The 18,446-nt window shown below is 37.9% G+C and overlaps 1 protein-coding gene across 1 annotated transcript in view; it reads left to right on the forward strand.

Moving 5' to 3' along the window:
• MYRFL (myelin regulatory factor like) overlaps positions 1-18,446 on the forward strand; it is a 43,313-nt gene that overhangs the window by 11,389 nt on the left and 13,478 nt on the right. The window contains exons 5-16 of the mRNA XM_062567273.1: positions 547-638; positions 2,462-2,609; positions 5,627-5,822; positions 6,955-7,031; positions 7,977-8,087; positions 8,666-8,756; positions 10,566-10,766; positions 11,177-11,285; positions 11,773-11,882; positions 15,959-16,122; positions 16,741-16,804; positions 18,027-18,112. Of these exons, the coding sequence (XP_062423257.1) occupies positions 547-638; positions 2,462-2,609; positions 5,627-5,822; positions 6,955-7,031; positions 7,977-8,087; positions 8,666-8,756; positions 10,566-10,766; positions 11,177-11,285; positions 11,773-11,882; positions 15,959-16,122; positions 16,741-16,804; positions 18,027-18,112 (1,449 nt within the window). The remainder of the gene's footprint in view (positions 1-546; positions 639-2,461; positions 2,610-5,626; positions 5,823-6,954; positions 7,032-7,976; positions 8,088-8,665; positions 8,757-10,565; positions 10,767-11,176; positions 11,286-11,772; positions 11,883-15,958; positions 16,123-16,740; positions 16,805-18,026; positions 18,113-18,446) is intronic.

The raw sequence follows: 18,446 nt of genomic DNA on the forward strand, positions 1-18,446 counted from the left end.
ATGTGGTAGGCAGGCTTTTCCTCTGCTTGTGGAAAAACCCTAGTCTTAGTACAAGCTGGGCCTGACTGAGACCTGGGTTTTGGGTTGGGGTTTTTCCACATTCAGATGGAGCAACCAGAAGTCAGGATATTCTAAATTATGTTTTGTAATATCAAAACTTTGGAATTAAGTTTCTTTTTTCTTTGGAGAAAAGAGCAGTTTTTGAAATTGGAGTTTCTGAGAGAGGGGAGAACGTCTGAGAGAGCTCACCTTCAGTGGAGTAAAGTTATTCAAGATAAAGCTGTCATTTTAATGCAAATGTCAGAAAACAATAAAACTATCTCATATGCATTGTGTGTTTTTTAATAAGAGAATATATGGAACAAAAATAATTCTTGAAAGGAAATATTCCATAAATAAGTTTAAAAAAGCCCCCCTGCCCTCCCCAATGATCAAGATTGGAGTGACAGTACAGTTAGGACGAGATACCTGGGTGTTCTCTTGTAATGATTCTGTGACATCTGTGTTTAAACTTAAATAAGTAATGTAACATGTATTTTTAAAAAGTATTTCTGCAGCATCAGCCAAAAAAAGGAAATTCTCACAACTCTTGGGAGACAGTGCCGATTCTCCGGTATGGGCGAACAGCTGCCAGCAAGGTAAGTGGTTGTGTGAGGATGAAATTTATTGTTTCACACCACAGGTGAACAAACATTTGGAAAGCCAAGCTTTCAGTGGCTCTGAAAAGGTAGCAATATTAGCAGCCTGTACTCTGCTGCTGGGTTTGGGCCAGCTTTTCTTTGCTGTGTTTGCAAAAACAAGGAACTCTCTGTATTTGGAGAAGGGAGGTGAAGTGTTAGAGGTTTGTATCCTCCAGCCGAAACACTCTGCCCTTCCCCTGCACAGGAGCCTGCAGGACACGGATGATACTATCCTCTGCTGACTTGCTTGGTGCTAAATTGACTGGGCAAAGAAACCACCTTGGGTCAGGTTAAAGGGGATTAATGTAGAGGATGAGCTAACAGATTTTGATGTTATCGCCCAATTTATCAACCCTGTTGTTTTCTACAAAGTGTATTCATACTTGAGCTTGGTAAAAGCTGTACGTTCCTCCCAAACCCTTCCACAACTTAACTGAGTTCATCACAGTAAAAATGCTTAGCCTTCCCAGTTGTTACGTACAACAAAAGCCTGATGGGCACGCGCAGGATGGAATAGGCTTCGGAGGTGCGCGAGTCTGCCCTTGGATGAGCAGCGCATAATGAACATCTATGGGAGGATTCAGCCCGGTTTGCTGATGGAAAACCAGGGAGCTGCTTGCCGTTCCCATGGAGCAAGTTATTGCTAAGCATTAAATCAGTCTTTTATTAGGCTCCTTTAATGACTAGCAAGCAGGTTTACTAGATTACTTCTCCTTTAGTATCTTTTATTTGGTCAGTGTTACTTGACTGTGACTGCTCCTCTAAGTCTACTGTTGTTGGGAAGAGAAGGGAAGCAGGTTCAGAGCAAATGCTCCTGTATCTGTTTACAGTTGTTGCTGGTTACTTTAGTGCTGAAATATGCTTTCTCTGGGAGTCTGCATTAGTAAAATCTAACCAAAACAAATGGTATTGGAAAAAGAACATAAACATGCATAAAAGCACATGAGAATCATTTAGAAATGAGGTGTGAGTTTCTGTTCTGTGGTTTGTTTTTTTTTTCCCCATTTTCGCCATAGTATCTGTTAGAAATGTGGTACTGCAAATGAAAGCTGAAATTATTCCTGTAGTGGTAGTCTCTGGCAAACTATGCAACCTCAGCCCATGGAAGGATCTTAGCTTACATGCTCACTGGCATATTTTTTCCTGTCCTTACTGCAGTTCATTTATCTCTCTCTCTTGTCACATTCTCTTCCGTCTTCATGAGATGTATAATATCTCAAAGAATTATGTTTGACCCTATCTGTCTTAGAACGCCGTCATATGTAGTCAGAAAACATTAACCAGTCAAGCAACTGTGTTGATGAATGTAGCTGTTACAGAAAATCATCTCCCCTGCTCTGGGATGAAGTACCTGTTGCAGTGAGCTGGAGCAGTGTTTAATTTAGTCATGTAGTATAGAGAATAGGAAACATCCATAATTCTTTTGCTTAAGACTTGTTGCAGTGTTGCTGATTTACAGTAAAACGCTTAGTTTGCCACTGTGTTTTTTTTTTTTCAAACGAAACTCTCCACCCTTTTGGAGAGAATAAAAATACGAGGTGCTACTTGTGCAGTATTTAGCAAATGGGGAAAACTGAAAAGTTTGTTTTGTGGGGCACAGGATTATAGCATACTGCTTTGGAGTAGCAGCAAAGGAAAATCAGATTTAAATATATATGTAATATATTTGTCTATGCTTTATTGGTGTGTATGTATATATGTAAATACATTTACAGAAATGTTTATGCAAGATTTTGACTAGTTATAAGGGTAATAACTGAATTGTCACTGTCTCTCTACAGCAACTGTTAATGACTGTGCTGCTGAAGCGCAAGAGTATGACAGCGATGGACAGAATGTAGCTTTGGACAAATGCTGCCAAGCTCTAACATGGCAACTATATCAAACTTCTCACTGGCACAGCTTATTTAACTCTAATTATGAAAAATTGTAAGCATTGATGTTTGAACTTGGAAAAAGTATATTTTTTTCTTTTTTTTGGTACTAGTGTTTTGCAGGAATAAATGCTACACTTGTCATCCTCTGTTCTTACTGAAGATAAGGCTGGAGAAGGAGGTATAGCAGTCACAGTCAGAATCTGCAGAAGTATCAGATAACCAGAACCTTAAATGCTTGTTGAATATAATACCAAATTTTCTCATTCTCCTTCAGGGATTTTGAGACAAAAGAAAAACAAGTTTAACCTTCAGTACATCTTAATTTTTGGGTTTTTTGCCAAATTGGTGCAAGTACCTGCTGAACATAAGGCAAAGTCTTTCCCTGAAAAGACTTAAAACATTTTTTTTTGAAAAAGAAGATACCTTTGTTATTTCTGGGCTCATAGAACCTAACTCTCCTAACTATAAATATATATAATGTGCACCTGTTTGATCAGAGACTTAGTTTTCCTATATGAATCAGAACTGTGAATTATGTTTTTTTTGCTGTAAGACCTAGGAAAGGTCATTCCAGATTCACTTTCCATCCTTGGTTTTCTACACTGTAGTGTTTGGTGAATGATCCCTTTTAACAGAAGCCCCTTGTGGGGTGTCGTGGCACCACATTGTTTATTCTCCAGAGTTGGAGGAAATAGTTTTGTCACTGTCTACACAGGTCCTAAATAGCATAGTACATTGTAATTTTCTTCTAGTTCAACCTATCAAAAGTGCACAAGGCAGATTGGAGTGTATCGGTGTCAGTGCGGGACACTGACATCCCCTCTCTGTGCACAGTGTAATAGAGGCAATGCACACCTTACTATGTCCCACAAAATTCTTTGCCTGAGGGAATGACATGATGAGAGAACAGGGTAGCTCGGTGTCTGCACCTTTCTATCCTTTGGGAGCTAGGTGGACCAAGAAATCTTCCAGTGCTTGCAGACATTTGTGGCATGGATTGCTGCTCTAAATGGAAGAGACCTTCAACTCCTAAAAAAATCACATTTACGTTTTTGGTCAATGACTATGTTAAAGCTATGAGCTGGTAGTGGGAGACTCTATCTCCTGCTGCTAACCCAATTGCTGTTTCTCATATACTCAAAACTGAGGTTCTAAACTCACATTTCTTGATGGCTTGTGTCAGCAGAGGTAAGACGATGTGGTGCTGAGCATTAAGCATCCAAACACGTGTTGTTACCATTACTGTGGAGGAGGTTTGCGATATTGTTTGCAGAGGAAATCACAGTTATAGTTAGATGAGATCCTAACTATGTACCAGAAACTTTTAATTCAAGACCCACTGTAATTGTGATACAGTGCATAGATTTTCTCTAATTGATGATCTTGTATTCTCTTAGCTTCAAGAGAGTCATGTCCCTATTGCTGCTGAGTGTAGATGGATTGATCCTCTACCTCTTGAAATTGTGCACTCTTTAGGGGTGTTTCTGTTTTATACATCCAGTATTTTAACCTTTTCATTATTTCATTTTCACAACCAATGTTAGTAGCTGTTGCTAGATTTGTTAGGAGAGGTTACTTTAACATTAATTATGCCCTGCATTGAGTCTGCTGAGTGCTTTTTTAGTCCTCTTGCCTCATTATTATTGTGACTGGTGGGGCTCTGTTCTGAATATGTGGTCTTAAGCATCAAATTCTGAAGAGACAGAGGAATGTAAAGTGAATTTCCAGTAGGACAGCATGGGTCAGAGGGAGATACCCTTGCTATCTAAAAGTTCTTCAAGTTTTATTGTACTGCTGGGTAAGACTGACCATCCTTTTTGTGCTCACCTAAATCAAAACAATCTATTCCTTTTCCTACTGCAAAACACGCATTTCATGCCTAGGTAGAAAACATTACCTTAGGAAGGTAGAAGGTAGAGGGAAGAACATTAGGGATTTTTTTTTTCATTAGTAATGATGCTTTGAGGAGCTGGTAGGTCGTTTATTGTAATTTAAGAAGTGAATTAACAGCAATATGACTTAGCAGTTTTGAAGCCTTTTGTCTTTATTCTCTGTGCCAGATCATCTGTGATTGTTTGAAAGAGACCTCTTACTCATCATTTATAGAAAGAGAATAGAGTCCTGCTACATTTCTTAACAAATCTATGCATTTTAGTTCTTCCAACCTATAAAGAGCAAACGAGTTCTGAAGAGATGAGCTCTGAAAAGCCATTTTCAGCAGTTGTGTTAATGGGAGGTTCTGCAGTAGCATCAGGCAGGAGATCATTGTTACAAACTGTCGTTAACAAGGGAACTCACTGTTAATATAAGTAAGACAGCCTTGCCATATTATTGCAGAATTATCAACCACTCAGATGATTGGAAGAATTGTTGGAGTGGTGAATTTTCTGGTTCTTTTAGAAAGATCTTTTGATACCTTCCTTGTCTGCTGTGAATCAGGAGGACAGAACGCTCCCCTCTCTCTCTAGTACTTTGAATAAATAGAATAGGATTTCTTTATTTGGGGTAGGATGGACAACTTTGTAAAAGAGAGTTTTGTAGTGACCTAGTGGGAGGATTAGCATCACTAGCTTTACGTCTAGCTTGAATAAAATCTTATTCACATTATTCAATATTTCTGTAGCAGTTTTTGCAGAAGCCCTTGGTGTAGGAATTCAGGAACAAAATAGGGTGTCTTGCTAGCTTATTATCACGTTGCTGTCTGCAGCTGCAGTTCAGCTCTGTTATTTATAGCAGTGCCATAATGGGTGCTTGAATACACTGAAATGTTTAGTTGTGCTTTTAGGTACACAAAATTATTTTAAATCGGAATTGTAAATGAGGTTATGTGAACTTCCCCACCTGTGGTCTCCAAACATCTCATGTGTTGGACTAGAATTACAGTACACTTTCTATGTATTCTCATTTTTACAGTTCTAAGACACTAAAAAGAAAATGCCTGCAGAATTGGTGATTGTGAAGATATATTTCCACTCCTATTTTTATCAGTAAAAATCAGATGTATTTTCAATCCACATAAGAACAGGAACCTGTACTTACGGTTGCTATTCTTCCCTCTTACTTTCATAGACCTGCCATAGTTTATCACATTGCCACAGACAAAGGATTTAATTTTTCAGTAACAGATGATGCCTTTGTGTGCCAGAAGAAGAACCATTTCCAGATCACAGTCCATATTAGAATCCCTGGACATCCAAAATATGTCAAAACTCTACTGGGGGTGAAACCAATAGAAAAGTTTTACTTGAAAGTTTTTGGAATAAAGGCAAGTATTTTTCTTCTTGGTGCTTATTACTTTACTTTTAAGTATGTGATTATCCATCGAATGAGGAAAATACTTGAAATGAACTTTTTTTTTTTAGTGATTTTGACCAAGAACTGCGCAGACAACTTTTTAAGCTATCAGTGGTTGTTACGTGGAATGATTTTAGCAAAACGATGTTTTTCTGGATGCTTGTGCTGATACATGCTGAAAGGTGTCATGTTTGCCTGATTTGTGGTTTCACCAGTTTCCCTCTCACTGGCTGAAATGTTGTCTGTATGTGGGCAGGGCGGTGCTACCAGCTGGTCTGTAGATCAAAGGATGATTTGGGGAAAAAAAAAAAAAAAAAAAAGAAAGAAAAGATTCACAAAGCAGAGAAGAATCAAATCTGTTTTTCCTAAACAATTCAAAAGTAGAAAACCATTAATGTCTCCCCATTTCTTCTTTCCAGGTTTTCCATTTTCATTTTAAGAGACAAATTCTTTCCTTCCGGTTTGAGTCCATAATCTTGCCTCCGGAAAAGTACTAAGAAATTTCCTTCTGAAAGATTTTCTCAGTTTTTTTGCTTGCTACTGAAATTTAGTGATTTTAAAAAAATTTAAGTAGATATTATACAAGGCACTGAGTACCAGTTTTACCTAATGCTTTCTAAAACATTAATATTGAAGGAATTAGTAAATTTTACTGTCTTGTGTTTCTCTTTGAAACAAAGTGCTACTTGCTAACATTCAAGAAATATCTAGACATGTGCATTAAAATAACTTATGGAACTGCCTTGCATAGGCTCAGTTGTCATGTTAAATATCCACTTTTATGCCTTGGGAGAGAAACCAGCCAATAACAGTCTATATTCTGGAAGCTGTATCTCTTTTGCAAATTACTGTGTGGCTTTTTCTTTGATTTATTTTTATGTTTCCCCCCAATTTATGGCCTCAGAATGACATAGGGTTTTAGAACAGATGGATCAAAGCACTGATAAGATATCGATTCTCAGGTTAGTTTTGGTGTAGCTCCACAGGAAATGAAGGTGATTCCACTGTTTCAGACATAATTTGGCTATTAATTTCTACTGCAAATCGATTTGTGTGAAAAGGAAATGTTCTTGTCATTTCTGAAAACTTTTGTTTCTTTGTAGGTGGAAGCTCCAAGTCAAACAATTGCTATTGAACAGTCTCAGTCAGATCGAAGCAAAAAAACTTTCCATCCTGTTAAGTAAGAATTTTGAAAAATTTACTTAGTTTTAATTTAGTTTTAATTCGATACTAGGTTGGGCTGAAATTCTAATTTGTTGTTTCCTGGAAACTCACAGTACCTCTAAGCCAATTTTCTGACCTTTATTCAAATTCCACTCCAGGTGAGCGCAAGGTATCACAGCAGTAATATATACCTGGTTTCCCTCCATTAAGGAAAAATTTGAGCAGCTTTACAAACTTATTATGTATGCCTCGCCAAAACATTTATATTCAGATAACAGCATTGCTATATGGTGTTTAGAGCTGGATGGCCTGTGTGTTTTTTTCATAGGTGATGATGGTGTAGTATAAATCATTTGATTTATACTAGATGTGAATGCAGCAGATAGACTGTTGAATTCACCATGCAAACAGTTTAATCGTATTATTTATTGCTTGCAATAGTGGTGTCGCTACTTATTTCAGAAATAACTGTGTATTATACTTTGAGATATACAAATTAGATGGTCAAATAGTAAAATTTGCTACTTTAAAAAAATATGTTAATTCAGAGCCATAATAAGCAATATTGCTCTTGGAAAGCAACAAATATGCATCATGTTGAGCACACATGGTTTATTATGTTCACGGCTGTGTACAGACAGACTGAGAAACACCACATAGCCCCTGATAATGGCAGTTTCCCACTCCTGGTCTCTTGCTCATTTATTTATTTGACATCATCACTATGATAGATAAGTGTGACCTGAGTGTTTTGGTTGAGGATTGTGAGAGAAAAAAGAAATACATTGCATTTGTATAAGTCAGGGTTATTGTATTTATACTGGGTCTCCTCTATTGGTTTTTCATTTGTCAACTTAAAAAAAAATTATGTTAGTGAGCATGTGGAAATCTGAATAGAGCCTAGTAGATCTCCAGATGCAAGATGCTTATTTTTATTATCTTGTTTCCTCTTCTGTTTTAGAGTTGATCTGCCAGAGGACCAGATGGTCAAAGTAACACTGGGAAGGTTGCATTTTAGTGAAACAACAGCAAATAATATGCGAAAAAAAGGGAAACCTAATCCTGACCAAAGGTAGTGTTGTAGCCAGTTGGCCTGTGTGTGTGAAGGGGAAAAGGGAACGTCTAGTTTTGAATGGGGCTGATGTTTGTGAAAAATGTCAGTATTGTCAACTCATATGATTTTTATCACAAATTCTGTGATACTTGATGTCTGATTAAAGGCCTTTCTGCTTGAATCAAATGATGATATGAAAACAAAAGAGAAGCAAATGTCTCAAGCTCATAGCTAGAGATTATTTCAAGAAGCTATAACTAGAATGTTGGCTGAGAGACTCAGAAATCAGGAAGCAAATGAAACAAAATAAGTTTGTTTTCTTCTGAGGAGGGGCTTCACCTTTAAACCTTTATTACTTAAACTTGACAAAATCACTGAAATCTTTTTTGACTTTTCAGTGACTTTTGAGGGTTGAAAGAGCATGTTGCTTGAGAGTGGAAGAAACTTTTTTCTTTTATGTTGTAGTATAAATATATTTTTAAAAAATGATTCTGAACTTGTTTCTTTGTGTCAATAGCCACTGTATTTAAAACATTTAATACATTATATGATGAGACGTTGTTTCAATTATCTTGATTAAATCAATGTAAAATTAGATACTTCATGCTGGTGGTTGGCCTGTATGCAGTCTCTCAGGACCAGTTCTACTTACTGTCTGCACAAGTCTCTGAAAGGATCATTGTGAGGGTAGGTGGAAAATAAATTGCTTTCGTATGAACAATATTAACTGTTTTGTTATTTACAAGATATTATTGGGAGAGTGATACTTGGGCAGCAAAAGTAAATATAAGCTCAAAAAGCCTGAAAAATTGTTGGATAATGAATTCTTCTTTTTTTATATTCTCCTTATAAGGATTTTATTGTGTTAAAAATAAGGTTATAGAATGCTTTAAAAAAACCTCTAGATTTGAACTGCAATACGTTTTCGAACGTGCCAGGAAACACACAAATGCTTTAATTGGCTAGATCCTTAATTTGAAGAGAGGAGATGAATGGAAAAAAAAATCAAGCGTAAAAGGTCAAGAGGGTGTACTAGGTTAAGATTTATTGCTTGAATTGTTCAGCCAAGAGTGGCATAGTGAACATGTCTGAGACTACTAAATAGTAGTAATTATTTGTTGTTAGAGATGAGCAGTGTCTTCTTCCAGTCCAAATCCAAAAAATAATTAAAAAAAATTATTAGCTTTCTTTCTGAGGCGTATTGGTAAGGCTTATGCTGTTTCAGAGTATGTGAAGAGTTTTGATTTCCTAAGTGGCTTAATTTTTTTGTATGCAGTTTGTTGCTGAATGTGTGTTGTGAAACACCTGGAGAAGAAAGTGTTTTTACTTTAAGTTTGCTACATGTTTCGTTTCAGGGCAGCACTGAAATGAGCCATGCCTGGCTCCTTTTTGCTCCCGTGAGGCTGCTTGTTCCCATTCCCACACTTCCCCCCAGTTACTATGATACTGTTGTTTTTCTCAGCCCTGTGATGAAATGTAATGTGGGGTGATCTGGATTAAATATAAGTTTATTTTTCCTGTTGGCTAATTTTAAGTCAGGCTGGTTCCTCTGTCCTGGCCTACATCAGGGTAAAGGCAGAACTGAGTAGTTAGGTCGGGACGGGTGATGGGGAGCTGGCCCTGTGGCAGAAGGGAACATACGTCAAGCCATGGTCCTGGAACTTCAGGCCAGCAAAATCACACCTCTTCTGCGCCCCCAGCTCCCCAGCAGATGTTTCGATGCTGGTGAAAAGGGTGAGGAGGGAGCGTCACTGCCTCCTGGCTCCCCTCCTGCTCCGCTTTTTAACGTTCCTGTAGCGGAGCGCTGCTCTGCTGTGCGAGGTGCTGCGTAAACAGAGAACAAAACAACTGCTTTGTAGCTCAAAATTTAGGCAATGTAGCTGGGCTTCTGTTTTCCACTTACTTGTTTTCAAGGGTTATTTCTAGAAACCTGCAATCCACGTCATTTACGGTTTAGAGTATGTGCTTTAAGAGGTCAGGACCTGTGAATTCAATCCAAGATCCCCTCTGATCTGTTCAGCACAGGCCTTGGGTACATGCTGGAAAAGCTTCTGAAATAGCATGCAAAAGAAAGAAACTAGTATGGCCAAAGCATAGGCAAAAATTATTTTTGAGCCATGTGTGTTTAACCTCTGGCTTTGTTTTCTCTTTTCTAATTTCCAGCCCTTAAGAAAAAGCAAGGCTCAGCTAAAATTTGCAGGCAAATCAAGAATGATTGCATGGCATAATTTTAAATCTAAAATTTGAAAAGCTTTTGAGTTTGGTGATTTAACTGAACGTTAAAATGTAATAGAGTTCAAAGGAACCAACAATTTGGTTTACGCCAAAACAATTACTTAGAAATGACTCCACTCTGTTTTTTATGTTGGTGCATTAGGAAAGCTAATGAATGCAATTTAAATATGAAAGATTTGGCATTTGATTTTCACCAACAAATGGATTAAAGCAATAGGTGCATCTATGTTATAATATATCTTTAAATATATATTTTTTCAGGCATCTAACCCAGGGCAGTTTGAAAATGACAATGATGGACTGTGGCAAAGAGGACACGTTCCAGAGACGATGGTCTATCATGGTCGAGTAGGAATTAACACAGATGCACCAGACGAAGCACTGGTTGTCTGCGGAAACGCAAAAGTTATGGGTAGAGTCATGTATCCATCTGACAGCCGAGCAAAACAGAATATCCGAGAGGTAGGGGTCGTGGAGTATTTAAGGCAATTATACTTGTACCACAGCACATGTATGGATCATTGTTCTGGCACGTGTGAGGTAGCTTCTTTATCCTGGATGTGCTGAAATCCAGGTCTAAGGAAAATAGCTGCATCACTGCGCTCTGTGGAGCCATTGCCCAAGGACTTTTGAGAAGGCAGACTATAGAATTTGGGGGTAATTGTGTAAATGAGAGTTGCAAGACTGAAGGATAGCTGGGAACACAAATATGAATAAACTCTGCTAAGGAAGTAGGGAAAGACTGTTGATACCTTCCAATGGGGAGACTGGCCAAGTGGCCGTATCAAGCTTGCCGTTATGTCAGTGAAGTCCTCGATGCCACTGTAATTCTTAATGTTTCAACATGCAAATCCTGGTATTTGTGCAATTAGGTTGATACAAACGAGCAGTTGAGAAGAATAACGCAAATTAAGCTGGTGGAGTATGACTACAAGCCCGAATTTGCATCTGTTATGGGAATAAGCAATACTCATGAAACAGGTATTCAGTCAGCTCTATTCTAATTTTTCATTTGCTTCCACTGTTGTCTACTGTGCCATAGTGCTCTTACATGTCCTACATTTCATCTCTTAGGATACTACAATTGTAGACTTCTGCTGTGTTTCTCTTGTGAAATGAAAATACCAAAATGAAGCATTTTTGGTGTGTCTCTAGCTTCTGTTTCAATTTTAAAAGATATATATATAGATTTTTAACATAGATTTAGTGAGACTGAAGTATGTGAGCAGGAACAATTCTGTTGTTTCTGGGGCAAAAAGGGAGTTTTAAAAGTTTCTGTTTGATTTCTGTTTTGGGATAGAAAAAATGTGAAATCCTGGATTTTTCTACCATAAGGGAAATTCTAGATCATTCTTGGCCCTACCTGTAGCTTTTATGATAGGTAACTCAAAGAAAGCATGCAGTCATGGTCATTGCATGTCTAGATGTCACTGCATTTCCTGACTTTAGTTTGTTATTTTGTGAACAGGAGTAATAGCCCAGGAAGTTAAGGAGCTTTTACCACAAGCTGTTACAGAAGTTGGAGATGTTGCTTGTAATGATGGAGAAAAGATAGAAAACTTCCTCATGGTTGATAAGGTATGATTTTGAGAAAGAAAGAGGATCTGTATATTTTGACCGTTCCTTTCTTTTATGGAGCTATAAATATACACCCTGTTTTATAAATACATGTGTAGGCCTAAATCTTTGTATAAAAATCATCTTTAGAAAATCATTCAGGAAAACTGAACTCCTAGATATTGGTAAATGGCTGAATCTTTTAATGATAGAAAGTATTTACATTAACATCTCTCTAAAGTAATAAATGAGCATACAAAGAAGTGTTAAATGCAAGAAATTTAAATTAACTTTGTTGGATAAAGTTGGATAGAAATTTTACAGCATTGGTCCTACAAGTGATCCTCCAAAACATTCTTTTGCAACTGTTTAAATTAATTAAATGCTTCAAATGCTTCAGAGGTAAATTAAGCGATGGTGACATTTTATTTGTTAAAAAAAAAAAAAAACTTCCGTGCTCTAACAGCCTGTGTAATCTCCTTATATCAAATGCTAATGCTAATTCTGTGTACTGTGTGGGAAATTTCTTTGACTATCTTATTATGGCTTCAAAATCATACATCAAGAAATGTTTCTGGCACATAAAATAATTACTATGCTCGTAGGCTGGAAACAATGCTTTCTGTTGTCCTGGTGTGCTCTCCTCCTACGTTGCATGTAGAAACGATGGTAGGAGACTAATCAGTCACAGAGGCAGGTAACACATGATTGCAGTGAGCGCTCATCTGGAACGTTACTCAGCGGCTCCTCTGTTGAGCTGCTGGTTCCCTGCAGGTCAGGGACAACTTCCGAGCTTCATCCCGCTGACAGCTGGTAATGGGAAGAGGGAGGTTTTACAGATTGGTAATTTTGTCTTGTCTGAGTGATGTCATGAACATGATCATTCACGATAGTCATGCATTCTTTATTCTACAGAAAACATGAGTTTACACCACTAAACTTGGAGAAAGGATCTATCAAAAGTATAGCTTGTCTTCTTTTATTTTTATGGGTTACAAATAAATTAATAGGTTAAATCTGCGAGGCTGTATTAAACACACATAATAAAGCTGTTGAAAGAAGACTTTCTTGAACATCCCAACGTTCATGTTATCCACAGGAGTGATTTCAGGTTTCAGGTGACTAACAGGAAAGTAGGAGGCCACTGACTAACAGAAAACCTGCTCCATATGCTGCTTGTTGTGGCTTAGAGCTCTTATTCTGCTTCCCCTTCCTGTCCCCAGGAGTGCTGAAAGTGGTAAGATGTTTTTGTTGTCATTCAGTGTGTGAATTCAGGTCAAAGGAAGCATGGAGATCAGCCAGGCTGTTGGACCATTTCCCAGCTCATTTCCCAGACCATTTCTCTAAGAGACCAGAGTATTTTTCATCCTTCTGTTCCATCTACCATTTAAGAGAGATTCCATTTAAGAATTCCAACCAGACTAAGTAAGACTGGGAAGGATCTAGTTTTTCTGCACCTTCAGAAAGGATGTGTGTTGTTGGTCATGATGAGTGTGCAAGCTGATGGATAGAATGGACTTTCAAAAGACCCTTCTGGACTAAGCTGTCTGTTAGACAACTCTGCAACAGTGAGGGATTGAACTAGGTGACTGAGGTAGCTGCTTCTAATTTTTGCTCATGGAGTCTTATCTAGCTGAAACACAAGTGAAACCAGGGGTTACATCCCACAGGACAGACAAGTAGGCCTTGTGTCTGTTTGAACACTTGGAGTGGGGCTTTTTAGAGCCACTGTTGAAAAGAGGAACAGTTGAAAAAAAAAATTCTGTTTGGTCAGGGTTCCGTCCTCTCTAGCTGATTTCCAGATCCTCTTTGAAGAACAGTGGGGTTTACCGCTGACACTAGGCTCATTTTGCCCCTTAGTGCCCTCTGTTACAATGTGTACAGTTGCAGCATTATTTGCCCACAAAACTGCCTGGAGGTGGTCAGTTTTTTTCTTACAAGACTTTTAGACTGGACAAGTGCACTTCTAGTTTAATGAAAAAAACTGCTACAAAATGTATCTGATGGAGAAGAAGATGCTGCCATTTGGGCCACTCTTGTTCCCTCTGTTCTCTCTAGCCTCAGACTCTGGATAACGCTTGACAGGATGCACTGCAGTGATGTGACCTAGCAAACAGAGAAAGCCTGCACAATATCGTTCTACTGCAGATGTGACCCAAGCAGCAATATGTTGCAATTTTATTTTTTTCATTACTTCCTTTTTTCTTGCCTTCTTGGCTAACTCTGGGATCACGTCACAAATACTTGCGACCCTTGATTTGAAGGTTGGGTAAATCAATGCAGTGCTATCTGTGTCTTCTCTTTCTCTTGACATCTGTAATGGAGCATGTGAATATCAACGTATACAGCATTTTGTAACGTTGGAGTGCTGGTGGTGTGCCTGTGTCTAACAATTTAAGATATATCAGTTTAGGATGTATATTGAATTCAGAGCTCTGGGACTTCTCATGTCCCAGGTGGAATATCTACTCTAAAAATCCAGAGCGCCTATCTCCAGAACGCCTCAGCACTTTGAGTAGTCAATGGACATGTGGGGTGACAGTGCTCTGTATCTCTGGTTTAAATCAGGCAGGAAATGAAGGCTTGAACTTTACCTAACAGGCCAAGTTTAGTTCCAGGTGAGCAGGATGCTGACTGGTTTGGTTGTGCTTCTGTGTCAGTCAACTGTTTAGAGCTCTATAAAAATTAATTGTGTACTTACTACTCTATAAAATTAATTGTATTATGAATTTGATCCAGGCTCTGCAACATTCTAAGGGAATGTCTTAACTATGGGGAAATTAGCTATTTTGGGGTAAGAATATTTATCCTCAACCTCACTGTGCTAAATACTCTGTCATCAGTGAAGTATAAAAACCTCTAATTAGTCTTTCTTCCAAAGAAAGCACTCCTTCATTTTACCAGGTGAGCATTTTCTCAGCTTTTTGAAGACACCTAGAGGAAATTCATGTTTGATTTGCAGTACCGAAGTTTGCAATTTAACACCAATACATGTGCTCTGCTTTTGTTTATAAAAAACACTGTTTGTGTGGAATACAGTCACCTTTAAAATAAGTTATTGTGCATGTTGTTTACAAGGAGAAAAGCAAAACTCTACTTTTGCCTTGTTTCTCCATGCCTTAAGTAAACTAGAATACTTAGCAACATTTACCTCAGTAATAGCTTCATCCAAAGTGTAAAAGCAACGGTCTGGCTCTGCATTCATGTGAGAAAACTGATCTCTCAGACACAGCAATGAGGGCATGTCGTTGCCATGCTGCTGTGGTGGGTCAGTAACCATTTTTTGCTTGGAAATAGATAAAACCCTTATTACCTGGATGGGTGTACTGAGAGCTTCTCCAGCAGTAGAATTGGTATCCAGATGGCAAAGAGAGGGTAAAAGAATTGAAAGCTTTTTTTCTGGCACTGGGTAAAATATTCAGATGGAGTAAATGGATGGTGTCTGAGCTGGCGCAGTTAAGGGACTGATCACACATTATTAGAGGTTATAGGAGACCTATAACAGGCTGTAGAGGTTGGAGAGGAGAGAAATATCCTGCTATCACTGTTTTGGAAGCCATTTCGAATCTTAGAAGTAACATGCTTGGCCTTCTATTTTGGATCTTTCTCTGACTCACTGACTTTCTGTATAATTTGTTATGTACGCAATGTGAATAGTGACTCTGGCTTGTCTGCACCAGGTTAGTCTAGCCTGTAGGTAAATGGTTGACTGTACATTTTGCTAGGGTGTTTTGAAATCAATGCTTAGCTGTAATGGTAAAACTCAAATAGCAGGTGCCTGCTTTGACTGTCTTCAAGTTTCAAATTCAGCACAATATGAATTCAAAATATAGTTTAAACTCTTGGTGTACGAAGCTGTTTAGTTCAGTCATACTGTTCTTCAAGTCCTAATTTTCCAGTTTACTGCAGATTGAACATAAGCAATTTTTACATTCTGACAAATCAGTTTTATAGTCCTAAGTGACCTCCCATTTATGGTGAGTTAACTTGTGTTTGTATTTTAAATATTCTGTTTGTCCTTAGATAGATGAATTCTGTGCACATCACTGACTGTTGCCTCTGATGTATCTTACTTTTTTCATTGTTTTGCTTCTCAGGATCAGATCTTTATGGAGAACGTTGGTGCAGTAAAGCAGCTTTGCAAGCTAACCAACAACCTTGAAATCAGAATAGAAGAACTGGAACAGTGGAATAGAAAACTGGCCACGCTGAAACGGTTGAGCAGTTTAAAGTCAACAATCAGTGAAAAGAGTACAGTCAGGTACTGCTGTCCCAGCTCTGGGATGTTCCCTCATAGTTGTCATAGAAATTGATAAAGCCTCTGTGGTAGAAGTGAAAATTAATTTTGCTTGACAGCAGAGTTCAGCTCATTTCCAGCTGTTCTGTCTTTCAAATCTTCATCATTTAAGGTGTGCAAAAAAAGCAAATTCACACATTTTGTAAATTACTGAGAAAATTAATATTTGAAATGGCTGTTAAATTGCAATCATTTTATAATTTCTTCAGTAGCATAAAGCAAAGGCAGACCACCTCCAGTTACAACCCTGCCACTTAGAAATTGCTAAGAGAAATCTGCAGAGCTTCTTTTACAAGAAATAATCTTCATTAGTGCTTCAAAGGAAAAATGATGTGCATTCCTTATTTCTAAACCATTTTTCCAAGTTTCCTTTGAAATCAAAGGTAGCCTCTAAAAGCATTCACCAGACAGAGGTAGCTGGAGGCCTTTGTTCTTGAAAATGAATGTAATGGCTTGTCCGCCTTTCTCTTTTTAAATGTAACAGTTGCAAAAGCATATGATATTAACCACATAGCAAAACATCTCTTTTCATTCGTTGTTTGTTGAAATGTTTGAATGTTAATGAGATCTTCTCTCTTACAGTAGGTATAGTCGAGCCACTAGTCTGTTGCCATCAAGAAAATCAGTTCCGCTAAAATCCAACAAGGTGAGTGAAACTGAATATGTGAAATAAGTCTATGAGAGAGAGTTTTGTAAGTGCTGAAATGCTGGTGAAAGTTTTCATGTGTCTAAATATAGAATTAAGTTCCTTTGTCAGAATTTTTTAGGATCAGGCCAGAATCTTCAAAGCTCAACGTTTTGGGATAGAAAGCGTGCACAAGACACTGTTCTACTTCTGGCCTGTATGTTTTGTGCATGAGGGCAGATCTACATTGTGTAATAGTATGCAGGAGGAGACTGTCAGGAGAGAACTGTTGAGTGTGCAGCTCTGTTCACATCATGCAATGTGGCCCTATGCAGAAATGCTGGTTTGGGTTCAGAAGTCTACACAGCGATAATTTTCTCAGCTATGTTCCTGGAATGCATCTTCTCTATGGCTTGCTGTTTGCATCTCCTGTTTTGTATTGGATAATGCTGCCCTTCAGGTGGTTAAGACCTGGTTAGGATGCTCTTGCTATATTTGGAGGGTTACTCTTGTCCATATCCTATTAAAGAAAGAAGAGACTCCTTTCAAAAGGATTGAATGAGTTAAAGAATGTGTGTTGACCTCTTTCAAGACAGTCTTCCTAGGCTGCTATGTCCTGTTCTTTAAGATTAACCACTGCTTCTTTGCCTACCTTGCTCTTGCCAGTGCCAGAAAGCTTGCTTTTTTTCCATACAACAGAATCACTCTAGTATTTAGGCAAAGAATGATTGCATAAAACATAATATAGAAAAAAAAATAAGTCCTCTTTATTCCATAAGGACAATCAAATACTCCATCATCTGAGACTATTGTTCTTGTCTGGAGAGTGCCTTTCTTCTGTATTTATATCAGCCCCAGTTTAACCTGTTCTGACTGTAAACTGAAAGCTGCTTGTGGCCTCACTCACTGATTTCTTCATTTGATTCTAAAATACTTCAAGAGTATGAAAAATGTCAGGAAGAAAAGAAAGGAACCGTTGTTTTTATCCATCCTTCTTTCCTGTGTGATGTTTGTGTCCCCAGATTATTAACATTGTGCAACACTCACACATTTTTAGGGAACCTTTCTTACCTACATTTTTCTCATTAGAAGTCAACCACTGTCTCTAAGTATAGTATGACGTATAGTTTCTCTGAAATAAACAAAGTTAACTTAAAGTCAGATTAATGTAGTATTTCTTAATATACTAGTAGTAGCTTATTTATATGCCACTGAAGTTGACTGCACATTGTTTTTCTTACAGGTTTGTTTGTCAAAGAAGAAAAAGTCTTGCTCCAAGAAGATTTTCCAAATGACTATAACAGCTTTGATTGCTATTATGGCACTATGGTAAGAACTAATTATCAGCAAGTTGACTTGTCTCATTATAAATATTGCCCTTTTTTCTTGGTTTTGGCTTGAAATAAGCGGGTTAAATTAATTTTTAGCGTTCCAAGAAATAACAATTTCAAAAGTGAACCATGTCTGTTTTTTCTCTCTCTCACCTATCTTACTCAAAGAACACAATATATTCAAATGAATAATGCATATGCCTGGTAATGTTGCAAAGTCAAAATGCTTTTAGAAAAATGAAGCATTCACATGGCGCGCACAGCTGTAATCTCTGTTAATGTCACAAGATATGAAGGTTTCTCAGTGGCTTGCGTTACAGGTCCAAAGAAGG

Source organism: Rhea pennata, chromosome 1 (genome assembly GCF_028389875.1).
Source record: "Rhea pennata isolate bPtePen1 chromosome 1, bPtePen1.pri, whole genome shotgun sequence".
In the NCBI taxonomy this organism is placed as follows: domain Eukaryota; kingdom Metazoa; phylum Chordata; class Aves; order Rheiformes; family Rheidae; genus Rhea; species Rhea pennata.